Source organism: Dicentrarchus labrax, unplaced genomic scaffold, assembly GCF_905237075.1.
Source record: "Dicentrarchus labrax unplaced genomic scaffold, dlabrax2021, whole genome shotgun sequence".
Taxonomy (NCBI): Eukaryota; Metazoa; Chordata; class Actinopteri; family Moronidae; genus Dicentrarchus; species Dicentrarchus labrax.
The window spans coordinates 5,723,823-5,744,623 of record NW_026136715.1 but is presented as its reverse complement, the minus strand read 5'-3'; the positions used below and the strand labels follow the sequence as shown (position 1 = coordinate 5,744,623).

The 20,801-nt window shown below is 41.5% G+C and overlaps 1 protein-coding gene across 1 annotated transcript in view; it reads left to right on the top strand.

Annotated features, from left to right (window-relative positions):
• The first annotated feature begins 11,457 nt into the window (after nucleotides 1-11,457).
• acap3a (ArfGAP with coiled-coil, ankyrin repeat and PH domains 3a) overlaps nucleotides 11,458-20,801 on the top strand; it is a 72,162-nt gene continuing 62,818 nt past the window's right edge. Inside the window, exon 1 of the mRNA XM_051424213.1 lies at nucleotides 11,458-11,708. Within this exon, the coding sequence (XP_051280173.1) occupies nucleotides 11,662-11,708 (47 nt within the window). The 5' untranslated portion in view covers nucleotides 11,458-11,661. The remainder of the gene's footprint in view (nucleotides 11,709-20,801) is intronic.

Here is a 20,801-nt window from a genome sequence, read left to right as displayed (position 1 = left end):
CTGGCTCAGTCCAACAATAAAAACAACATGTCAAATTCCTTCATTTATCTATCTATCTATCTATCTATCTATCTATCTATCTATCTATCTACTCTATCTATTTATCTATTTATCTATCTATCTATCTATCTATATACATATTTGTTTTTAAAGACATTTTGGGGTTTTTTATTGCCTTTAATCAATAGTGACAGCTACAGAGTGACAGGAAGGGACGACAGCAAAGAGCCACAGGTTGGAGTTGAACCTGTGGCTGCTGCAGCAAGGCCTCAGCATTGGTACGCCAGCTTCAGCAGGTGAGCAGGTTTAGCATTACAAAACCTTCATTATGTATAACTTTAAGCCTTGATATAATTTAAACTGGTGAGTTATATAAAATTCACACACGCACACAGTTGTCATGAACCAGGAACTCTAATGAGACCAGGTGTTCATCTTGCTCTACTTTCCCCCTAAAACAACGTGCACAAAAAAGACAAATGTTCACCTACATTGGTCAGACATGTTTACTGAGCAGAACAGTTTAAAATGAACAAAATGATCCAGCTGAGACACTGTTCGGTGTTTAAAACCGAGTCTACACAAGAAAGCACTCACATGTCCTTCTTTGATGGTTTAGCCTTACTGAGACAATCACCTTAGGGTCACTGGAGAGCTGCTAATTGCATTGTTAATAATCCCTACTGTCTACGCTTTTATTTTATTTATCAGCTCCATTTTTAAAGCACCAGCGCTGTAGTACTTGAAACAGTTTTTATATTGTCTTGGACTCGTTGGTATTTGCACTCAGTCTTGGTCGTAGGTCTCGCAAAATATTCTAGTTGTTCTTAACCGAGTTCAGCAATATATGTTTGTTTTTTTTATCTTCCCCCTTAAAACCAAACTACTGCTGAGTGTGCTCGTTCAGCAAACGGGTATTGGTTTCATTTAAAATCCATCTAGAGCGGGCATTGACATTGTGGTGGTTTTGAGGGTGTTTCATTGGTTCCATATTTATATAACATCATCTACTCATTAGCAGACCATGAAAACATATAATAGCTAAATCCCACCACCCTCCCAACAACCCCCAGAGTTATTTTGCTGCTGCAGCAGCGATGCTGTGGAGCTGATGCTGGAAGGCGTTTCACCGCCAGGAGCGAGAGCCAGAGAGGCACTTTGGATGAGATGTTAGCTGCATGGGCTAATGTGCATTGCCGGGGCTGCTAAATTAGTCAGCAGTGGGTGTTAGAATGACTGCAAACAGCTTCTTGTAATGGGGGTTTCAAACTCAGAAAGGTCTTGTGTCAAGGGCTTTTGGATGTGACCCAGTATGCAGAACGAGAATGTGGTTTATTTATTTAAAAATATATCATTATTACCACATGCAATATCTTCTAGTTCAGTGATTCCCAATGTTTTTTTACTTAGGACACTGCAAAACAGAGCTGTGTCTACTTGACCCCTGGTTTCGTAAGTCTACTAGATATGACTAGTTTAAAGGTTTATTATGTAATATTTCACAATTAAAATGTGTAAAACAACTTTCACCTGTGTTATATATTTTGTTGTGTTTTTGCATTATACCAAATGTTTCCAACAACGTTCAACCACAGAGGAATCTGGAAAGTTAACGGCGCGTTTTGCCTGTGAATGGTGTAAATATGTAAAGAGGTAAAGTCACTCCCCTTCTGGTGTCCCCTGTGGTAGTAGCAAATACTTTTGGATCCTTAACTTTCTTGACTTGCAAAACTTAATTAAATTGACAGACATCCTATTTGTGATTCAAACGGGACCAAACTTATTATTTTCTTCGAAAATTAGGTCCCATTGTGCTCCACTGGAAAGGGGAGCGACTTTACCTCTCTGTGAAGATTTTTTAAAACAACTTTAACTGTAACACATTTTTGGACAATAAATCATGTATCCATAACAAGTCTTAAGGGATTGCAGCTCGAAAACAATTCTGAAATCAATTAAAGTTTGTAACATTTAGGAGGCTCTATTAGCAGTCAACTTTCTCCATCTACAAGTGACCTGCTGGGGGCAGCAATGCGCCTTGGTTGCGTCTAAACCTGCCGCAAACCTCAACAGATGATGAAGAAGAACGAGCAGTAGGAAGTTGGTGAAAGTTAGCTCTCCTCTGTCTGGTTTTGGTTTCATGTTTTGCGTTGCTCAACCCGCCCTCCGTTGCGATGGATCACGATTACTCGTTGCCGCATGCACCGCGTCCTCTCCCCGCACAGCGCAAACGCACAGGCGACCCAGACGACCCAGACGACCCGCGGAGGAAATGGGACCGAAAGAGAGCGAAGACGAGGGTGAACATCGGTGCGGCGGCGCTGAGAAGATGGAGAGAACTTCGCGACGTGCTCGGACTACAGAAAGACTCCGACCTCGCATGTCTTCTGTTAGACAAGTAAGCACCCATGTGAATGTAAATGTGTAAATAATAATAATAATAATAATCCTATAATACAGTATATTGTTATAGTAATGACTGCTGGCAGGAGAGTGGGTTTGTTAACGTAAGCTCACCTCAGTGTTGATACTGTAAAGTGGATTTTATTTATTGATGGTCATATTATAAAGTCATTTAGTGGTCACATACAGCTGATGGGCAACTATTTTAATAATCGACAATCAAGTTTTTGAGTCATTTCTAAATAAAGAAAATGTCCAAATTCTCTGATTTCAGCTTCTAAAATGTGAATATTTTCTGGTTTCTTCAGTCTTCTGTGACAGTAAACTGAATATCATTGGGTTGTGGACAAAACAAGACATTTGAGGATGTCACCTTTTGGCTTTGGGAAACAGTGATCAACATTTTTCACCATTTTACAATATTTAATGTACCAAACAACTAATCAATTAAATGAGAAAATAATCAGTATTTGTTGCCCTAATGACTAGACTGTGATTTCTCTGAGGGATGTTTCTGATCGGTTGGCCCTAAGTTCATCTCGTGCCTTTGTGTAAGACTTACTATGGATGTATTATCAGTTCGTGGGACATGAAACGTTACAATGTTGTTGTTTTTTGTCAAACTGAACAGTTACCACAAAGGAGAACAAGCCTCGTCAACTCCTAGCAGGATACGTGGATTGCCTGTTCAGACCCTCTCAACCGTGTCAACATCCAGTGACTCACAGCCGGATAGGTAAGCGATACCTGAACGTCACTTCTACAAGTTGCTGCATATATAAATGAGTACACAGGTCCAATGGCTGACGTTTGTTTTACAGCGACCACAGCTTTCTGGAGCCTGAAGACCTTTCCATGGCAGACATAAAAGAAGAAGCACTAGATGAAAGGTGACTTTTAACTGTGGTATTTTTTTTAAAAAGGAAGATTTAATGGCATCTAGCAGTGTCGTTGCTGATTGCATCCTCCTCCACTGACCCTTATTTACGGATGGTGTCACCGCATCCGTCTCTCAGGTATCTACTCCGGTGAGTTATTGTGTTGTTGTTTTTTTTTGCAGGGTTGACTGTAAAGATCCAGATGACGACACATGGGAAACAGCCAGTGAGGACGGATGTTCTGATGAGGACTCTATCCCGTCTATTAGTCTGAGGTTGGTCAGAATCGAGTTTATTTGCACGTTCTGGGAACCGGGTTGTTAGCCCGATAAACAAAGGCGGACTGATCTAATCAGTTCTGTCCGCCTGTTTCACACCGGAGTTAAGTACTGACTGCCAGCGTCCGTGGGCAGACTGTGACTGAGACTATTGGCAAACGTTGTCCGTAGAGTGGGTGTGATTTCTTCTTGAAGTCCGTGGTTTTGCTTAATACCTTTCCACACTGACGAGGACTCTTCAGCTGAGAATGAGCTCTTCAGATTGCTTCTCTAGTCTGTACTTGCCTTATACGCAGTACGGTCCCCATGTACATGTAACAGTAAAGTCTGGTCCATGTTGATGTTCCTCTTATTGGGATCATTTCATTTGAATGGTAGAAAAAGCATTCATTTTGTTGTAGGAACAAACTGTACCAGCGTTGTTTTAAAGGTGTGAGGATGATGTAATAGGACCACAGGCATCGATTATGGATGAATCCAACTTGACACTGCTGGTTACGGTTTTTACTATTAGTGCAGCTTCACAAACAATGTGACAAATGAGGCCTGCCAGACTTCACCTCTAATGTATAAGAAACATAAAACATCCACCCTGTGGTTGGAATCAGGATGTATGGTAACCATTACCATATGTCAAATTACTTAAATTTTTACTTAAATATTTATTGTGCTCAGTCTACCTCTTTATTTCTTACACACAGTCCTTAAGTACTTACTTAACCAAGGTTGGATTATGGGCCGTGCCAGTGCCCTGGAGCCTCGGACTGCTTCCAAGTGTAAGAGTGACTTCTGCAGGAAGTTGAACGCCAGGCCTTGATTGTGGCTCTCTGCCTACCAGACATCTTCGAGCGGGTAGCCCTGTTGTTGTGGAAATGCAAATCCCTGCCGTGTTGGTCTGGTGCGCAGAGTCAAACCGAGTCCAGCCAAGCCAGCACACGTGTATGGAAAAATACCAAAAGAGCGAGCTGACCACTGGGACCCTGAGGCCCCTGGGGCTTAAAGCATGATCTGACCACTATAGAGTTTCCTTTTCTACCGCCCTGTCCTTCCGTCTGTCTCACATTTATCTGACACTTACTTTTTAATGGTGTATACAGTCTGGAGGGTTTATTTGGGACAAAATGTCCTAAATAAATCTGTCAGTTGTGGCAACCTTTAAGTTAGTATATATATTAACCTTCCTACTGTATCTTTTTCTTACAGATATTTTCCAATGGCCTACAAATATGGAAATGGCGATGGCGGCCCACACTCAAATACAGAATACGGGCAGGTGACTTCATGAATGTTACAAACACACTCCTGTCTGAGAGTAACTACTACTACAAAGTGTCACACCTGTTCAGTTACACGAACATGGGCTTTGTTGGGATGGACACCTGTGTCAGCGTTCCAGACACCTACTGCCTCGGAGCCATTGAGGAATTCTGGGAGGACAAGAGATGTACAGCGTCTGCAGAATAAAGATAGTGTTGCTGTTCTAGGTAGGTCCGATGGCTTTTTTAACAAGAGGCAAGACCTAAATGATGACCAGTGTGCAGAAGGAGTTTTGGTTTTGTTATTCTTTTTCATGCATTAGTAATTGTTTTTGTTTTTTAGTACTATAAGGTTCCTTTCTTATTTGCCTATTGATATTGTTTTATTTTTTCCTATCTTGGCCTTTTCAGGTGCATCAGTGCAACTTTCTTTTCACTCGACAGTAAGCACAAAGCAAATAAGAGCCAAAAAACAGAAATCAGCTCAATGAATAGTCAGCAAATTGAGGCAAATGTGCTTAATTTCAAATAGAATATTGTACATGATACAATAATTATGAAAGATCTGTCTCATTGGCAAAGTAAACACACCATTCTGCCACCATTTTTGTTTCTGTCCACCATCTGTTTTTAGAAGAAGTTGTTCTGAAGCCTGTATTTTTATTTGATGCCAGTAAGAGCTTTAGTATCAGCATTACTCAGCCTGCTAGGGATGTTGTTCTCTTACTCAAACCCAGGGTTGTTGTTTTTTTTTAGATGATTGTTGCTGTTTCCTTCCAGAAAGTCTGAACAGAGGGACGGGGGGGGAGGGGGGGCATGAGGACGATCAACCATGATTTCTCAACATTCCCTCCTGCAGAATAGCTGAGCGCCAGTTTGTTTAGACTTCTGTTTGGGAGTGATTTAAAAAAAAAAAAAAAAAAAAGCGAATCAAGTTTCTCCAACTGAAGTCTCTCCAGGTCCGGGAGTTTGTAGAGGACAACTGAGTTTCCCAGGCATTCAACCACATGTCTTGAGTTATATCAATGTCCAGCTCTTTTTCCCATCATTGTTTCACATAGTCTCTAGTGTCCTTACTCAGGGATGTGATGCCAGGGTATAACCTGCTTGTATCCTGCTCATAAGACCTTTTGTAAAAATGTTTATGTAACAAAATATGGACACTTTTAGGGATTTTAAACACAGATACTTTTCATTATAGCTCAACAATACCAGAGAATCATCCAGAAGGTGGGCTGTCTACGCCGCGAATGTCGCAAAGGACTGCCGTTACATCGCTGATCTGAGACTCCAATCAGATACGGGGATGCCGAGGTGTAGGATTGTAAGACCTGATCACCTCAGGACACGTGGCCTCTTTCCGAATGTTCCCCCCCTCACCCTCAGTTGAGTCCCGCACCAGTAGAGGCCTAGGTATGATCAGCTGACTGATCCAAGTGTTCATCAGACTGTAACTGCGGAGGTTTGATACGCCACTGTTCTGTCTGATTGACTGCTGGTGTGTTTTACCTTACAGGGCCAGCTCTACACCTCAAGAGACGAGCAACGAACGTACACCGGAATGATCCAAACCCGAATGGTCCGAACTCACCGGTCAACTGAGCGAGCTGTATTTTTGTTAGTTTTTCATTCATTTGTACCCCCTACTCTTATTTTCTGCTCATTTGCAGCCACTCAACACAGTGTTTAGAAGTAAATAATTTCAATGCAACACAAAACAATAATTACTTTCCCCTCAAATATAAATAAATGTCTTGCACTGTATATGGAAACATTGTGTCTGTCTGTAATTAGTCTTACTTAAACACAGTGCCTTTTACAAAAAGAAGGCAGTATGGAACAATATAATATATATTATAATTTAAAAATCACTTATTTATACCAGATGGAATATTAATCTTGAAAAGAGAGCAGGAGTGAGGCTGCAGCAACCATAGTAGTTATGAATTATAACACCGCCGCTATGAGTGGGCCTTTTTTTATCTGCCGATGCTGCAGTTCACCTTCCATGGAGTCCGCCATGTTGAGTCTTTCTACAATAGCCCAGAAGGGTCAAACCAAACACTGGCTCTAGATAGATCTACAACTACACCACTAGATGCTGCTTTTTTGGACAGATTCACTCTCGCTGACTTACCCTGTTCCCAGTCTTTGCTAAGCTCGCCAGTCAACTGCTGATGGTAACTGTAAAGGTTCAAGGGTGCTATCAATCTGCTCACCAAAGCATCATCAGCTACTCCTTCTAAGATTTAAATTTGAATGTCTTTAAGTAAGCCTTTTGTAAATAATGTAAATTATTAAGTAAATTAAAACATTTTTTATTTTATTTTTATCACCACCTCCTCCGTGTCCCACTAGAGGGCGCTCAGAGGTCCACCACAGCGCGCTGGTTGAGATGGATAAAGAATTCTGCAGAGCTCGAAAGCATAAACAGTATCACAATACAATGATCATCCCAGTATGTCTCCATACGTCCACCCACCCTCTCTAACATACACATATTGCCACCAGTGTAAGCGCAGCAGTCCTACGACAAGATTAAATTTAGAAGGAATAGACCTGGGAATACATTTTGGACTACGTTAAGTGCTGAGAAGACATATGCGTGCATAATGCATCAAATTCTGCACATGCCTCATTGATAGTGGCTTGTAGAGCCTTGCACCTGCAGTCAGAAGGGATAACATTACAAGCTGTGTGTGCTCAGCAGTGCAACTCGCAGCTCTCTCCAGCAGACCAAAGAGGAGAGCAAAAGTAGGTCACCCTCCCAGAGACCCACACGTCTCTCCCAGTGATTCCACACTGCACTTGAGCTCGCGTCTGCCGTGAGAGGGCCTCTGATGGGAGCACAAATGGGAGTCGACAGCTCCCTTTCCACTCATTTTTTTTCCTGCATGAAGGCAGAAAAAAAAGCCTCATCCTGCTGCTGTTAGGTGCCACACAGGAAACAAAAGCAGCAGGAGATGGGCCATGAACGCGCCATTACTGATATGACGGCTCGCTGTAAATCGTTTGACTCACAATCTGCCCCAAAAAACCTCCACAAACCTTAAAGGAATTGTTCGATATTATGGAAAAAAGTCTCATATTTGTCCATTTGAATAAGAAGCCAGCAGCAGGCTAGCTTGGCTTAAGCATAAAGACGGGAAACGAGAAGGCTGCTGGCTGAAAGCTACAAAATCACTGTTGTTTTAATGCTGTTTTCTGCTCAAAATGCCCCAAAACACAGTACGGTTGATGCTGATGTGAATGTCATTAGCTTTTGCAGGTGAATGAAGTTGGATGGAAACATTTGGCCAGATAACTTCTGATGTCTGTATGATCCTGTTGCTGCTGCTGTAATAAAATCCAGAATCTGGAATCCGGTTTAGGTTTTGCTACCAAGTGTGCTCTTAAGTTTCCCCCAGTAGTGTGCCTGTTCAGATCAGCCGACTGCTGACTCAACAGCTCCATAAATAAGCAGTAGATGCTTTGATCTCAGATTAGTAAAAGGAACTGGGAGGCAAGGAAGGAGAAGAGGGATGGTTGGGCGGGGGGGAGTCAAAAGACTTGAGAAATTGCTTCTTCTTTTTTTTTGTCCCCCAAAGCAGTTTAGGACATTTATACGAGAAAACAGAACCGCTGTGTTGGTGGAGCTCCTGTGGTTTTCTAATCTTCCTTTAGTGGAATTGATCAAACAGTGCTTTGAGCGGTTATAGTGTTGTACCATGTTCACCATCTCAGCTTAGCATGTAAGCCCGTTAACGTTTGTTAATTAGCACTAAACACAACGTACAGCTGATGAGGCTGATGTCCGTTAGTGCTGCAGGGTCATGAATGAAGCTACTGGACGGACGTTTTTGACCTGATGATGGCATTAAAAAAAGTTACTGTAATTCATTCTGAGGGGAACATGAATGTCTTTACCGAATTTCATGACAATCCATCAAATAGTTGTTGACTCAGAACTACAAATGTTAACCTCATGATGGTGCTAGAGGGAAATAAGGGGATCACCAAAAGTCAGTACATTGTCTGGGAACCATGAACGTCTGTACATGTCAATCCATCCCATATATTTAGAGATATTTCAGCCTGGACCAAAGTGGTCGAACAAACTGTCAATTTAACCCAAGTTAAGTTAGTTAAACAAAATCTGTGTCGTCCCTCAGAGATTCAGTGACTGATGGTGTGTTAGTCAGGACACCTCTGCTGAGAGCGGATGAGATCATCTCCATTCAGGGCCCGAGCAGCAGCCTTTTTTAAAGCCGGGATCGGAAAGGAACAATGGCGCTCTTTGAAAACCTGCAGTGAAATCCCAAGCAGGCGCTCTTTTCTCCCAGCTTTCCCATTTCCTGTGAATTAATAATAGCCTTGCTGGGGGGAAAGCAGACAGATACTGCAGCCAGGGGATGTTAGGTGTAAAGCTTTCTTTAAAGTGTTTTTAGAATCAGGCAATGGGTTTCACTGTATCAGAGGTGTGACAAGGAGGAGAGGATCTGACTGTGGCTGAGCATCTCTGAACCCAGAGCAGTAACTGCTGCCAAGTGTGGGCGTTTGCTTACTCAGAACTGGAGTTACAGCAACCAGAGAGGATAAAAAATACTGATCACACATCTCTGATCAACGTGTAGCCGAACAATCTCAAACACGCTGAACCATTATTGACTCTCTTATTGGAAATGCAAAGAATAACTAAAGTGTGATTATGAGCACAGCAAACTAAAATGCACCGTGTAGTTATTTTTTCTATTTGAATCACTGCAACGCCGCTGCTGTGATATGTAATCTGATTACCCGTGCGGGATTACTCTTTCAGGAACAATCTTCCTTGTATTCATTCAAATGAGATGGAACGTGACGTCAGCGTTCCACTGGTTCTCATGCGGAGTGCTGAGCGCCTGTAGCGTTCAGGCGCCGTCGTAAATGTCAGCGTTGTCAAACGACACCGTGCAGCTGTATGTGCAAAAAGGACGGGGGATCTGCTCAGTGATCAGTGGTGGAAAGAAATAAACTTTTACTTAGAAAAACATTCATTTTATGCTACTTTATGCTGTTGGCTACCACTACATTGTACATTTTACATTCATAACATATTAGGGTTTAGTTTCTGGGTGCCCAAAGAGAATATTGTGTTTTGTGTTGAGAACTCCTTTGTCCTTTATTTTGAATGAAGTGTGGGTTTTGTATATTTTGCACTGACTGTATAATACACTGTGGGGATTAAAGAAATTTGCTGTGTTGTGTTTCTCGCCGGTTGTATTTTGGCGTGTGTTCCTGCTAGTAAAGGGTTAGTGCCTGTATCAACAATGTATACAATATCATGACAACAGTATATAAAGTAACTGAAGTAGCCTTAATCAACCAGCTACAACATTAAAATGCTGTTTATAATATATAATATATAATAATTTACTGTATACAATTATCCATTTATGTATGTAAAACTTTTTAAATTTAGGTAATACATTGTATGGTGGTATTTTAGGGAACATTTGATTCATTTATAGTAACAAAACTCCATTAAACTGCACAGACTTCCTTTAACATGTATTGCTACTTAAAATATACTATACTAAGTTTATAGAAAACTACAATCACTGTGTTCACAGCTTAAATACATTATATGTGGTTCAGCAGGAGTATTCAGATTATTTACCTTTAAGTAAAAGTAGCTATACCACTATGTAGAAATACACTATTACAAGTAAAAGTAATGCATTGAAAATGGACCAGTTTGCATAACAAGTACTTTTACTTTTGATAGTTTAAGTACCCTGTAATGTTTAACTTCTGGACTTAGGTAATTTTGAATACGAGACTTTTATTTGTAACAGAGTATTTTAACATTGTGGTGTTGCTACTTTTACTTGAGTAAGATTCAAGTACTTCTTTCACCACTGGCTGTTCTGGCTGCAAAAGTGACCTCAGAAACATGATGTCATGTGATGTTTATGTAGAATTTAAACAAGAGCTTAAATTGGAAAAATATTTGTTGTAATTTTAGAGTGAACAACACAATAATTTTCCTTTTCCATAATTCCTAAGGTCCCTGGAAGATATGAAGGGCTGGATGGAAACCAGAGGATCTGCAGCCAACTGTTTTAGGGATGAGTATCATATTCTGTTTAAATGTGCAAATGTAAGCATAATGAAAGATATCTGCCAAAGTATTATTTAAACCACCTGTCTTTATTTAAATTAATTATTACAATCAAATAAACATAAAAGGATGTGTAAACCAGGAAGAATGCCCTTCTTTTGTTTAAGTAACATTACCGTATATTCTGTCATCATCATGAGTTGCAAATAAATTAGAATGTTAAATGACTGTAGTGGAGTAAATGTGGGTAGATTTCCCAATATTGTATACATTAATAATAGGTTTTGTATGTTAAAAAAAACTTGACTCAAAGCAACATATGTCAGATAATTGTAATTGAGTAAAAACGTGAATACCGAATCAAATCATCATAAAATCAATGTTTTCAAGTAAAGATAAGTAGCCCATTTAAAATTCTACCTTTGAAGTAAAGTACTTGAGTAAATATAAACTGTTCGTCATATTACACAGGCTACAAATCAGTTCATCGAACGTGGCATCTTAAAACTCCGAGCCTCGCAGGAGCGCCTGAAGGCAGCACGGTCTCCAGCACTGAGTGACGCGGCTCCGGAGCTTCAGAAAGCGGGACTGAGTGAGAGAGTGAGCCGCTGCAGGAGCCGGAGCCGGAGCCCGAGGGAGGATCTCTGTATCGGATACTTACATCTACTCTTTACCCCGCGACATGAAATCCGTATTTTAAACCCGTTTTTTTTTTTTTTTTTTTTCTTTTCTAAAAACAAAGACAACTTTTACTCCAGCCCAAGATGACGGTGGATTTTGAAGACTGTATTAAAGATTCACCCCGGTTTAGGTAAGAGCGTGAAACTCTTGCATTGGCTCATCGTTGAACTGTTGAACGCCACATTTTCTGATACGAGACTGCGCGGTTTTTTCTTGCTGTTTGCGGGGGTTAATTCGCACTATTTATCCCCTTTATAGTGGATGTGCATGTGTCCCCCCCTCTCTGTTATGAAGGGGCTAAATTGTGACACGTTGTAGTCAAATCTCAGTGGGATTAAATAGCCTGATCCGATAAATGGTGTCTGGATTACAATAACAGGCAGATTTGTGAGTATGTTCACAGCCTCAGAGTCAGTCAGTCAGTCAGTCAGTCGGGTCTTACAGTCGGCATGATGATGATGATGATGATGATGATGATGAGCAATGCAGCCATATGAGTTGTCACATGGTCTGGAGCTGCTGAGATCAAAGTCTGTTTAATGGTCCTCACTGTGTCAGATTTATTACATTTTTATTCTTATTTCATCAGCATCCATTTGAGAGACCACGACCCAGGAGAAATAAAGGTAGCAAAATGGATGGAGATGATTATCTGTGAGGTTTTTATTGATTCCACCTTAAGAGTGAGCTCCTGCCCAAAGGATGCACTTCAAACTGGAGTTTCAGCTAATCATTTTTCTTTAATTAGGCTTGTTGACTTATTGATTAATTGGCTGTTCTATACAAGGTCAGAAAAAGTAAAGCCTAAAGCCCAAGGTGATGCCTTCAAATGCCTAACAGTGTCTTTTTTGTTTTGTTTTTTAATACTTTTTTTTTCAATTAGTTAATGAAATAATCAGTTCAATCTGTGGGAAATTAATAGTTTGAACCTAAAGATTACTTTCATTAGCAATAAAACTGCAGGTTATTTTCCTGTTAAATCCTTTTGTTCTATAAAATGTGAGAAAATAATGAGGAATGTCGCTCACAACTAGTCTGGTTTTGTCTGACCAACCTCCCAAAACCCCCAAATATTCACTTTCACATATGACAAATAAATACTTTCATACTTGTGCAATGGTGGAAAATCTTTTACTTTAAAAAAAGGTACCAATATAACAACGTAAAGATACTCCATTACAGTAAAAGTCCTGAATCCAACAAGTATTTTGTTAAAAAAAGGGCACAAAACAAGTGGGGATAAAATGACTTAAATGTAAATAAACTGTATCATAGTTTTATTTCTTAAATATTTTTGCATTTGTGTATATACATAGTGAAATCATATGTTTCTGAGTGATTTCTGCACATATTTGTACATATTTATAGACGTGTGTCTTATATTTTGGGCTCCTGGCAGCTTTATTGTTTGTTAATAGATAAAATGATGAGTCAGACTTATATCTCTGTTTGTCCTGGAAAAAAAGGGAACCATGCATGTGAGTTGAGGACAGTTTAAAAGGTGAAACTCGACTGTCGGTAGTATAAATTGCGTAACACTTCACTCAGGTTTAACAGATGCAAAGTAGAACTGACTCGCAGTGATCTTTTAAGGATAGAGTTAAAGCAAAATTCTCATAACTCCATGCAAACAGCCTGTTGATGATCAAATGTCTTGTTGCTGTGGTTGATATATACATGCACAGTGATGTTAATTGTACGTGCAATAAACAGTTTAACCTTCTAGAAGATGCACTTTTCACAAAAGAATGTAAATTCTACTTGATTTGAACTGTTACTTATGGGCTGTGGCCAAATTAATGTAGTCAATTTGCCTGAAACTGCAGCTTATATGACTGCTTTTAAGCAAGTGTTTGTCCGGTATTGTCAAGAAAAACTCTGCATTGTAAAATCTGTAGAATAACTCCACCTGACAAATAAATGTAGCATAGTAAAAAGTACATTTGTTTCTATAGAAGAGTAGTTAAATATAAAGTTAAAGTACAGTATTTGAGTAAATTGACTTTCCAACACTGCCCTTGTGTGCTCCCGGAGATAAAATCTCTGCTCCCAAATCAAAGACTTCCAGACTTGGCAGCGGCACCTTAATGACTGCCATCTGGGCTGGAGAAAGGCACATCTCAGGAAGCGCTGAGTGAAGGGTATTTGCTCTAACCATCTCCTTCCTTGTTTCATATGCTAAGCAGCGAGGCTACAGCCAGACAAGCTGCATGCTAAAGAGTCACCTACCTCATTACTTCGAGCTCTGAGAGGCCTCGCTGGTATTTATTTTAATTTTTTTTTCACAAGTTGTTGGATAAAGTTATCTCTTATCTTGGCCCGGAGCTGTGACTGTGGAATGAAAACATGCCTCCTCCTTGTATACTGTACTGATCTTTCCCTATGTGTTGTTCAGATCAAACACCCACTCCCCAATGCGCTCCATGTTCAGTTATTGTGAGCTCTCCTCCAGTTTATGTTAGCGGCCTTTTTATCTGCCGCTCAGGATGTTTAAATGAGTAGAAGAGACGCTGAAAGAGGGCAAAGTAAAGGCATGTTCTTGCAGCCACTGAAGCCTGTAACAGTGTTTTGAGAGCGCACTCAAATGGCTCCTTTGTGGAGCTACAAGCAGCGCCAATGTAGTGTTATGTAACAACCCTGGAGGTGGATGACTGGAAGGAAGACAACCGGGCCAGAGTACAGGAAAATCAAGGCTTTTCACTATTAGGATTGGCATTGACGCTCCGCTTCCCATACGTGTAAAGTCATGCAGGAAATCAGCTCGGTTCGCACTTATCTCTCACGTGTCCCAGACTCCTCTTGCTTGTTAGCTTCGAGCTCGGACCGTACACAGGACATATTAGACAATTAGAGTCTCCATCTCTTCTTTTTAAATCTGCAGCTTAAGCACTTCTCAACAACATGATGAATCACCCAGTCCCGTCTAGGACCTAAAACAAACTGTATGTGCTCTGTGTTTTGGTCTCTATGGAGACTGGGGACTCGGGACAGATGTGAGATTGCAGCCAGGGATGCTCTCTCTCTCTCTCTCTTTCTCTCTCTCACTCTCGCTCTCTCTCCGCATCTGTTTTGGAGAACGTGGTCTGTAATGATTACACGGCCACAGGAACTCGTGTGTTTGTGTTTGCCCCGGCACAACATTGGCAAGCATTGAGCTGTTTTCTCCCCACTTACATGTTAATTTGAGGTCACACTCACACACTGCTGCAGGATAATATTGAGGGACCTCACTCGCACATCGACCAGTATCTTCTGTTGTTGTTCGTATGAGGTGTGAAATAGGTCGGAACAGAGATAGCTGTATTTGTGAACCCAATGTCTGACTTTAATTCTCAGCCACCTGGTTTTATTTTTTCACACAAGAAGCTTGATGTTGGCGACCATGACTTCTCTTCTATTTTCTGACGTTTTCTACTTTCCCTTGGTTGTTTTATTCACCATTTGAGTGTGAGCAAGTCTTAGGAGTTTGGACCTCTGATGCACTACATTTAGTCTTAGGATGTTTTGCTGAACCACTATGAATGCCTCTAGTATTTCTGCTGAGCTTGAGAGGATTTTTCATTAACTGCCTTCTTGATGTTTGGCGGGGTTTTCAGCATCCTTCTGGTCCGTTCCTGTGTCCTAACAGTCCTTCAGCAGAATATGACTATTGTCCAGAGAGCTTCTTGCTTCCGCCGAGAGACAGACTCTTTTCTCTGAGTCTGAAAGGCCCGGGGCAGAGAGCCTGGATGATCCTTCCTCCCTTCCCATGCGAACAGCTGGGGGGAGGAGAGCTGAGGCGAGGCTCGCGGTGATGGGTTTGTCATTGAGTCACAGAGCAGAGAAAACCCCCGACAGGCAGGGAATCCAGGGCCAATGACCACAGTGTGTCTCCAGCGTCTGTGAGAGAATGACTGGATGGATGGATTTGTGACAAGAAGTCAGATGACAGGGTGAGGGTGGGGGGTGTGCATGTCAAATTCCATGAGATGCCTGGTATGGAGGAATTCAGAGCATGTGGTGTAACGTCTCGCTTTGCAAGAGAGAAATTAATGATGCCTGTTTAGTGGAAATTTAAGTGAAAATAAAGTCAGTAAGTTGTACAGTCCATAAATACAGTATGCAAAATCATGTGTAAAATGGTTAAAATTGATATTTGGTGCATGAAACTGTGGCCCACTTTTATGTATTAAATCAGACAAACTCTCACAGATATAAAACCAAATGTTTAATAATAAGTTGTTGGCCATTTTTTTCAACATTACCTGGTTCCAGCTTCTCAGATTTTGAGGATTTTCTTGCTTTTCTTTGTTTAATGTCATTGTGAACTAAATATCTTTGGGCTTTTTGGACTGTTGGTCGGAAAAACTGAGCAATTCCAAGATGTCACCTCAGGTTCTTGGAAATTGGGGATTGGGATTTTGTTTCTGTTTTGTGATTTCAGTTTTTCTTTACATTATAAAGACAAAACAATGAATGTATGCAGATTAATCAATTATTAAATTAATATAGTATAGTGGTAGTAGTCGTAGTTGGAGCACAAAAAGAAAAATGAGTCTTTTCCCAATTTGGGTTTTCTCATTTCAAAATGAAAATCTGTTGGCTGTAAAGTACACTGACCTGTTTTGAGTACACGAGGGTCCGTGTGACCATGTGATTTCATATTAATAGAGTTAATAATAGAGTGTACTTGTAGGCTTTGTGCAGACTCCAAAGAACCGAACCCTACATCGCCGTGTTGTCCGCAGCTGTTCGTGTACACATGACTTATATTCAATATGAAATGCTCTTTCCTCTTCATCCAGCGGCTGTTAGATCAAGGCTACTTGCTAGTTAGACCCTGTCCAAATTGGGCACATTTTCACAGTCCTTTACTCAAACTGTGCATTGAGTGAACTGGAAAGTACCTGACTAATTTTGCCTCTGGATTTATTTTAATACTTCAAGATGTACTCTACCCATCTGTTTCCTTCTCTCTCAGGAAGAAATTTATAGTGGGATTACATTAGCTGGCTTCATATTTAATACACGTTTACTGAAGGGAACATATTGCCAAGAAGGGCCTTTCAGTTGAGCGCCCCGATTTCATTCTCAGGTCTGTTCCTGCTCGAGAACGGCAACAAACAACGACTATAGATTCATAATGGTACCAAGAACATCTGAGTGGGCCCTTACTGCACGGAGTCATGTTGAATTCCCAGCAATCCGGTTCAGCTCGGTTCATGATCGTTAAGAAGAATTTCTGGGAGGTTGGCGGATGTTTCTTGTGTTTCTGGAAGATCTGCATCTCCAGCTGCGTGGAGCTGGAAGGGATTTCTCCTGCGTGCTCTTGTTGCTTCTGCTCTATTTCAGACTGACCTCCTTCCATCTTGAATCTGTGTCAGTGGCCCTTCTGTTCAGCCAAGAGTGCTCCATCCCCAAGACTGTGACTTTGGCCAGTTAAGGGTGGGGGACGCAGCATTACTGTAATTGAAAGAAAACATTTAGCTGATATCAAGTTGGTCCCCGTCATTCTCATGCAGCAGCGACTGGAGCTGATATCTTAATCATTTAGTTGCATACTTTCAGGTCTGAAGCACAAAACAATGTTACCCATAAAGCCTGTGTCCTGTTTGGCATCAGTTTAATGACCTCTGCTTGTGATTTCCGCATTAGACGCATTAAACTCATGCTCTACTACCACCTCCCCCCGCCTATGTGTGAGTGTATTCTGCTATTTTGGTTTTTATCCATATACTTGATTTAATGACTGAGAAAGCTCAGTGGCGCTGGCCTGCGGGCGTTCTCACCCTCCTGTTAAAGGGGCGTTGGTGAGCTCTGTGCACTGGAGCTAACAACTCCAGGTAATGAAAGTGACAGGGATTAAAAGCAGCAGTGTGTAGTTTGTGTGTCTTAATCAGGGATTGGCCCACATTCGCCTGCTCAAATCCCGGGACGGCAAGGTGTCACACCTGGAGGCTTAACGTCCAATTGGTGTCATCCTGATGTGAAGGACTGCAAACAGATCTAATGATACATAGAGCAATATGATTTCTTAATCACAGCGTCGTTGCCCTCCTACAGAGAAGGCTCAGCACCATTAGCTGAAAAAGGCTTTCATCTTTTCAAAATAAGACCAGATGAAGGGCTTTTGCCAGTTGGAGCCTTGGAGCTCACCAGGCTCTAAAGCATGTAAGGCAACTGCTGGAGAGTTGCTCCACATAGATTATCAGTAAGAGTGTTTGAAGGTATATACACAACAAGTCAAAGGCAATGTGCAATGGATACAAGTCAAGATATGAAGTCTTTCAGGGTTTCCACCGCAGGAACTTTCCCAAGTGGCAAGGAACCTTTTGAAGGAACGTTGCTTTTTCATGCATCAGTTAAGGTCTTCTGATACCGATACCAGTGTTGGAAATTCCTCAGATTCTTCCTATTCTCTGTGCACTGATCTGATATCACATAATTTATTAGCCCAAGAAAAGCTAGCCGTCAGAGAAATGGGAAACACAATATTGTTTAAATATGGGGATAACGGCACACACTTTAAGACAGGTGTTGCCCTTGTTTGTTCATGAAAATTGACAGAAATAAACTCAAACCCCGGCTGCTGTCACACCTAGTTGTCAGAAGGTTACACAAAGGGTCGGACACAGGCGCGCCCCCCCCCCAATTCGACGTCAGAAAGGTGTTTTGGGGAGGGGGCTTCTTAAGCTATTCTGCCAACCAACAAGCAGTTCTGATGGAGTTTGCTGCCAAGTGTTCAGTCAACACTCAACCATTACCCAACAAAACTTGAGATGTTGTGACCACAATTACTAATAATACCCACAAAGTAGATTGAAGTCACGCAGCACATTTTGATTATTTTCTACAGTGCTGCAGAAGGTATTATACTGTGTCTATTTATATATTCTATATCCAGTAAGTTAAATGATGAGTTGTGTAAATTGAGATTAATCCCTGGTGAAATGCTTTAGGATGCAGAGATGATGTCATCCCTGAGCCTTTTGTGTTGAAGGATGGGGGGGGGATGAGGGGGACTCACCACATGAGCCCTGGCTGCCCCTCTCATTTCATTTTAATGAATAGCAAGACGTTTCACACAAAGGAGCCACGAAAAGCAGGGTTCTGCATGCGGAACACTGTGCTAATCTGCTTCTGTCGGACATCCTGAGAGATGACAAAGAACCGCGATCAGTCAGCGCGCAACCGGTGAGAGTGTGAACAGTTTATTAAGTGCGATGAAATCTAATAGCCAAAGCTCATGGCAGCAACTCTGCTCAGTTCCTCTTGTCTCTCTTTCGAATCAGCCATCCGGTGTTGCCACAGGTTGCGCATGCTGTGCTGCAGACATTGAATCAGCACTATGGCAACATCCTGAGCCCTAAATGATGGATGAGTTGTAGTAAATTGGCATTAGTATTCCTATCACAACCCATGGCGAATGAGACCAGCAATGACTAATGCGAGGCGGGGGAGTTAGAAAACAAGAGCTGGGCCAGTATCACACAACACTGGAACACACTGGGCAGATCTTTAACGCTGATAATCCAAGCCTTTGGTCTTACTTCACAGTCCGGGTGAACAAAATCGCTCACAACTCGGCATTTGTTTTCCCTAGCAGATTGGATTATGGTAATGGAGCCTGAACATCTGATCTCAATTCTGTATGGCTGTAGATATCAGATGTCTCGTACTGTTTTTGAAGAGAGAAAATCCACTTTTCCCTTTTTATATGTGAGAGAAGGGCTCCAATTTGCCCCAGGGACAGGCCTGATCATGTGTTTGGTCCCCGGGGGGGGTGGCAAAGACAGAAACATCTAGAAACACGAGAGACATGTTGGAAAATATGTGTACCAGAGCATAGCTAACAACAGGTTGCTGGAATCCCTGAATTCAGATCATCTGTGCACCTTCAACCCTCTCTGACCCTGCACGGAGGGAGTTAAGCCCTCAGCTGCAACGTGACTCCACGGAGGGCTGCCGGTTATGCCTTGTGAAATGGACTATCATTCTGAGTTAATATAAATAGTCTGACTAATGTTTCTGGTGGATTATCCATACTGTAAAGTAGAGCTGTCAGATGTGTTGCAGGAAATGCTTGCGTAACACGGCAGGACAGCAGGGCAGTTCTCCTCCTCTCTGCTGTGATCCGTGATTTTCTGCTGCATTCACATCACGTTAACCCAGAAGTTAAGACATGCTGGGAAATTTACGCACAATTCGGTCTCTGGTGGAGGGTTTGATCCACTCTTACATCTATCTGTTATATATATTTTGTTGAGTTTTGTACTTTTTTGTACTAAATTTATCATTTTATTCCAGTAATGGTGCGTTTCACCGGTCACCATGTCAAGGCCGCCGTATCCTCTTTGTGCATGCGCATATGTGTTTGTCTGCCAAAAGCTGTCATAAATTGAATCTTTATCCAGTTTTAGACCACACTTTTTAAATCTTGGTCTTTGTTAACTATATATTTTGACCAGATGAAGGATTTTACTCATTGGACATCTGGATCTTGAGTTATCAGAGTAACAAGCTGAGCTAACGTTAGCAGCTGCTTTACTGGCAGGCCTTCTGGGGACGTCCACCTTGTCTGCCGAACAGCGTCAAAGACAAACTCATTTTTTAAGGTGAAAGTGCTTTATTCTGTATTTTTACCGATTTTAATCACCAATTTGTTTTGGAGAGGATCAGCAGCCGGGCTAGCAGACAACCCGGGATGCAACTCCTCAGAACCAAGAAACACAACTTTGTGCAACTGACACCAGATGAACATTTGCTTTAATCTCTGTCTGAACACAACTTTATTTGAGAGTGGTATTGATCCCCCCATCTAACTCTAACTCTCTGCCAATAAGCCAATAAGTGTATTTCCAAAAAATGCTTAAACTGCCTTGAGAGCCTGGACTGTTTAAAGCGCTTCCTCGGTCACAAGTGTATGACCCAGAAACATTAACACAAAGGTTCAAGCTTTAGATTTAAAAAATCTGATTAATCTGTATCAGGTTTTTCTCATTAGAAGTGCAGTGTTTTTTAGTCTGGACAGTATTTCACAGGTCGTCTTCTACTATCAAGATAGAACATTAATTGGAAAATACCCAATTTCCTCAGCACATAACGGCTGCATCCCTCCTATCTCGTGGCCCATCTCTCAGCTGTGGTTTAGACTGAGCCGTAGGAGATTTGCTGTTGTTTTCTTTTTTAAAGCATGACCTCCAGTCAAAGGCAGCATGTGAGGAACTGCCCTCTCAGGGAGACG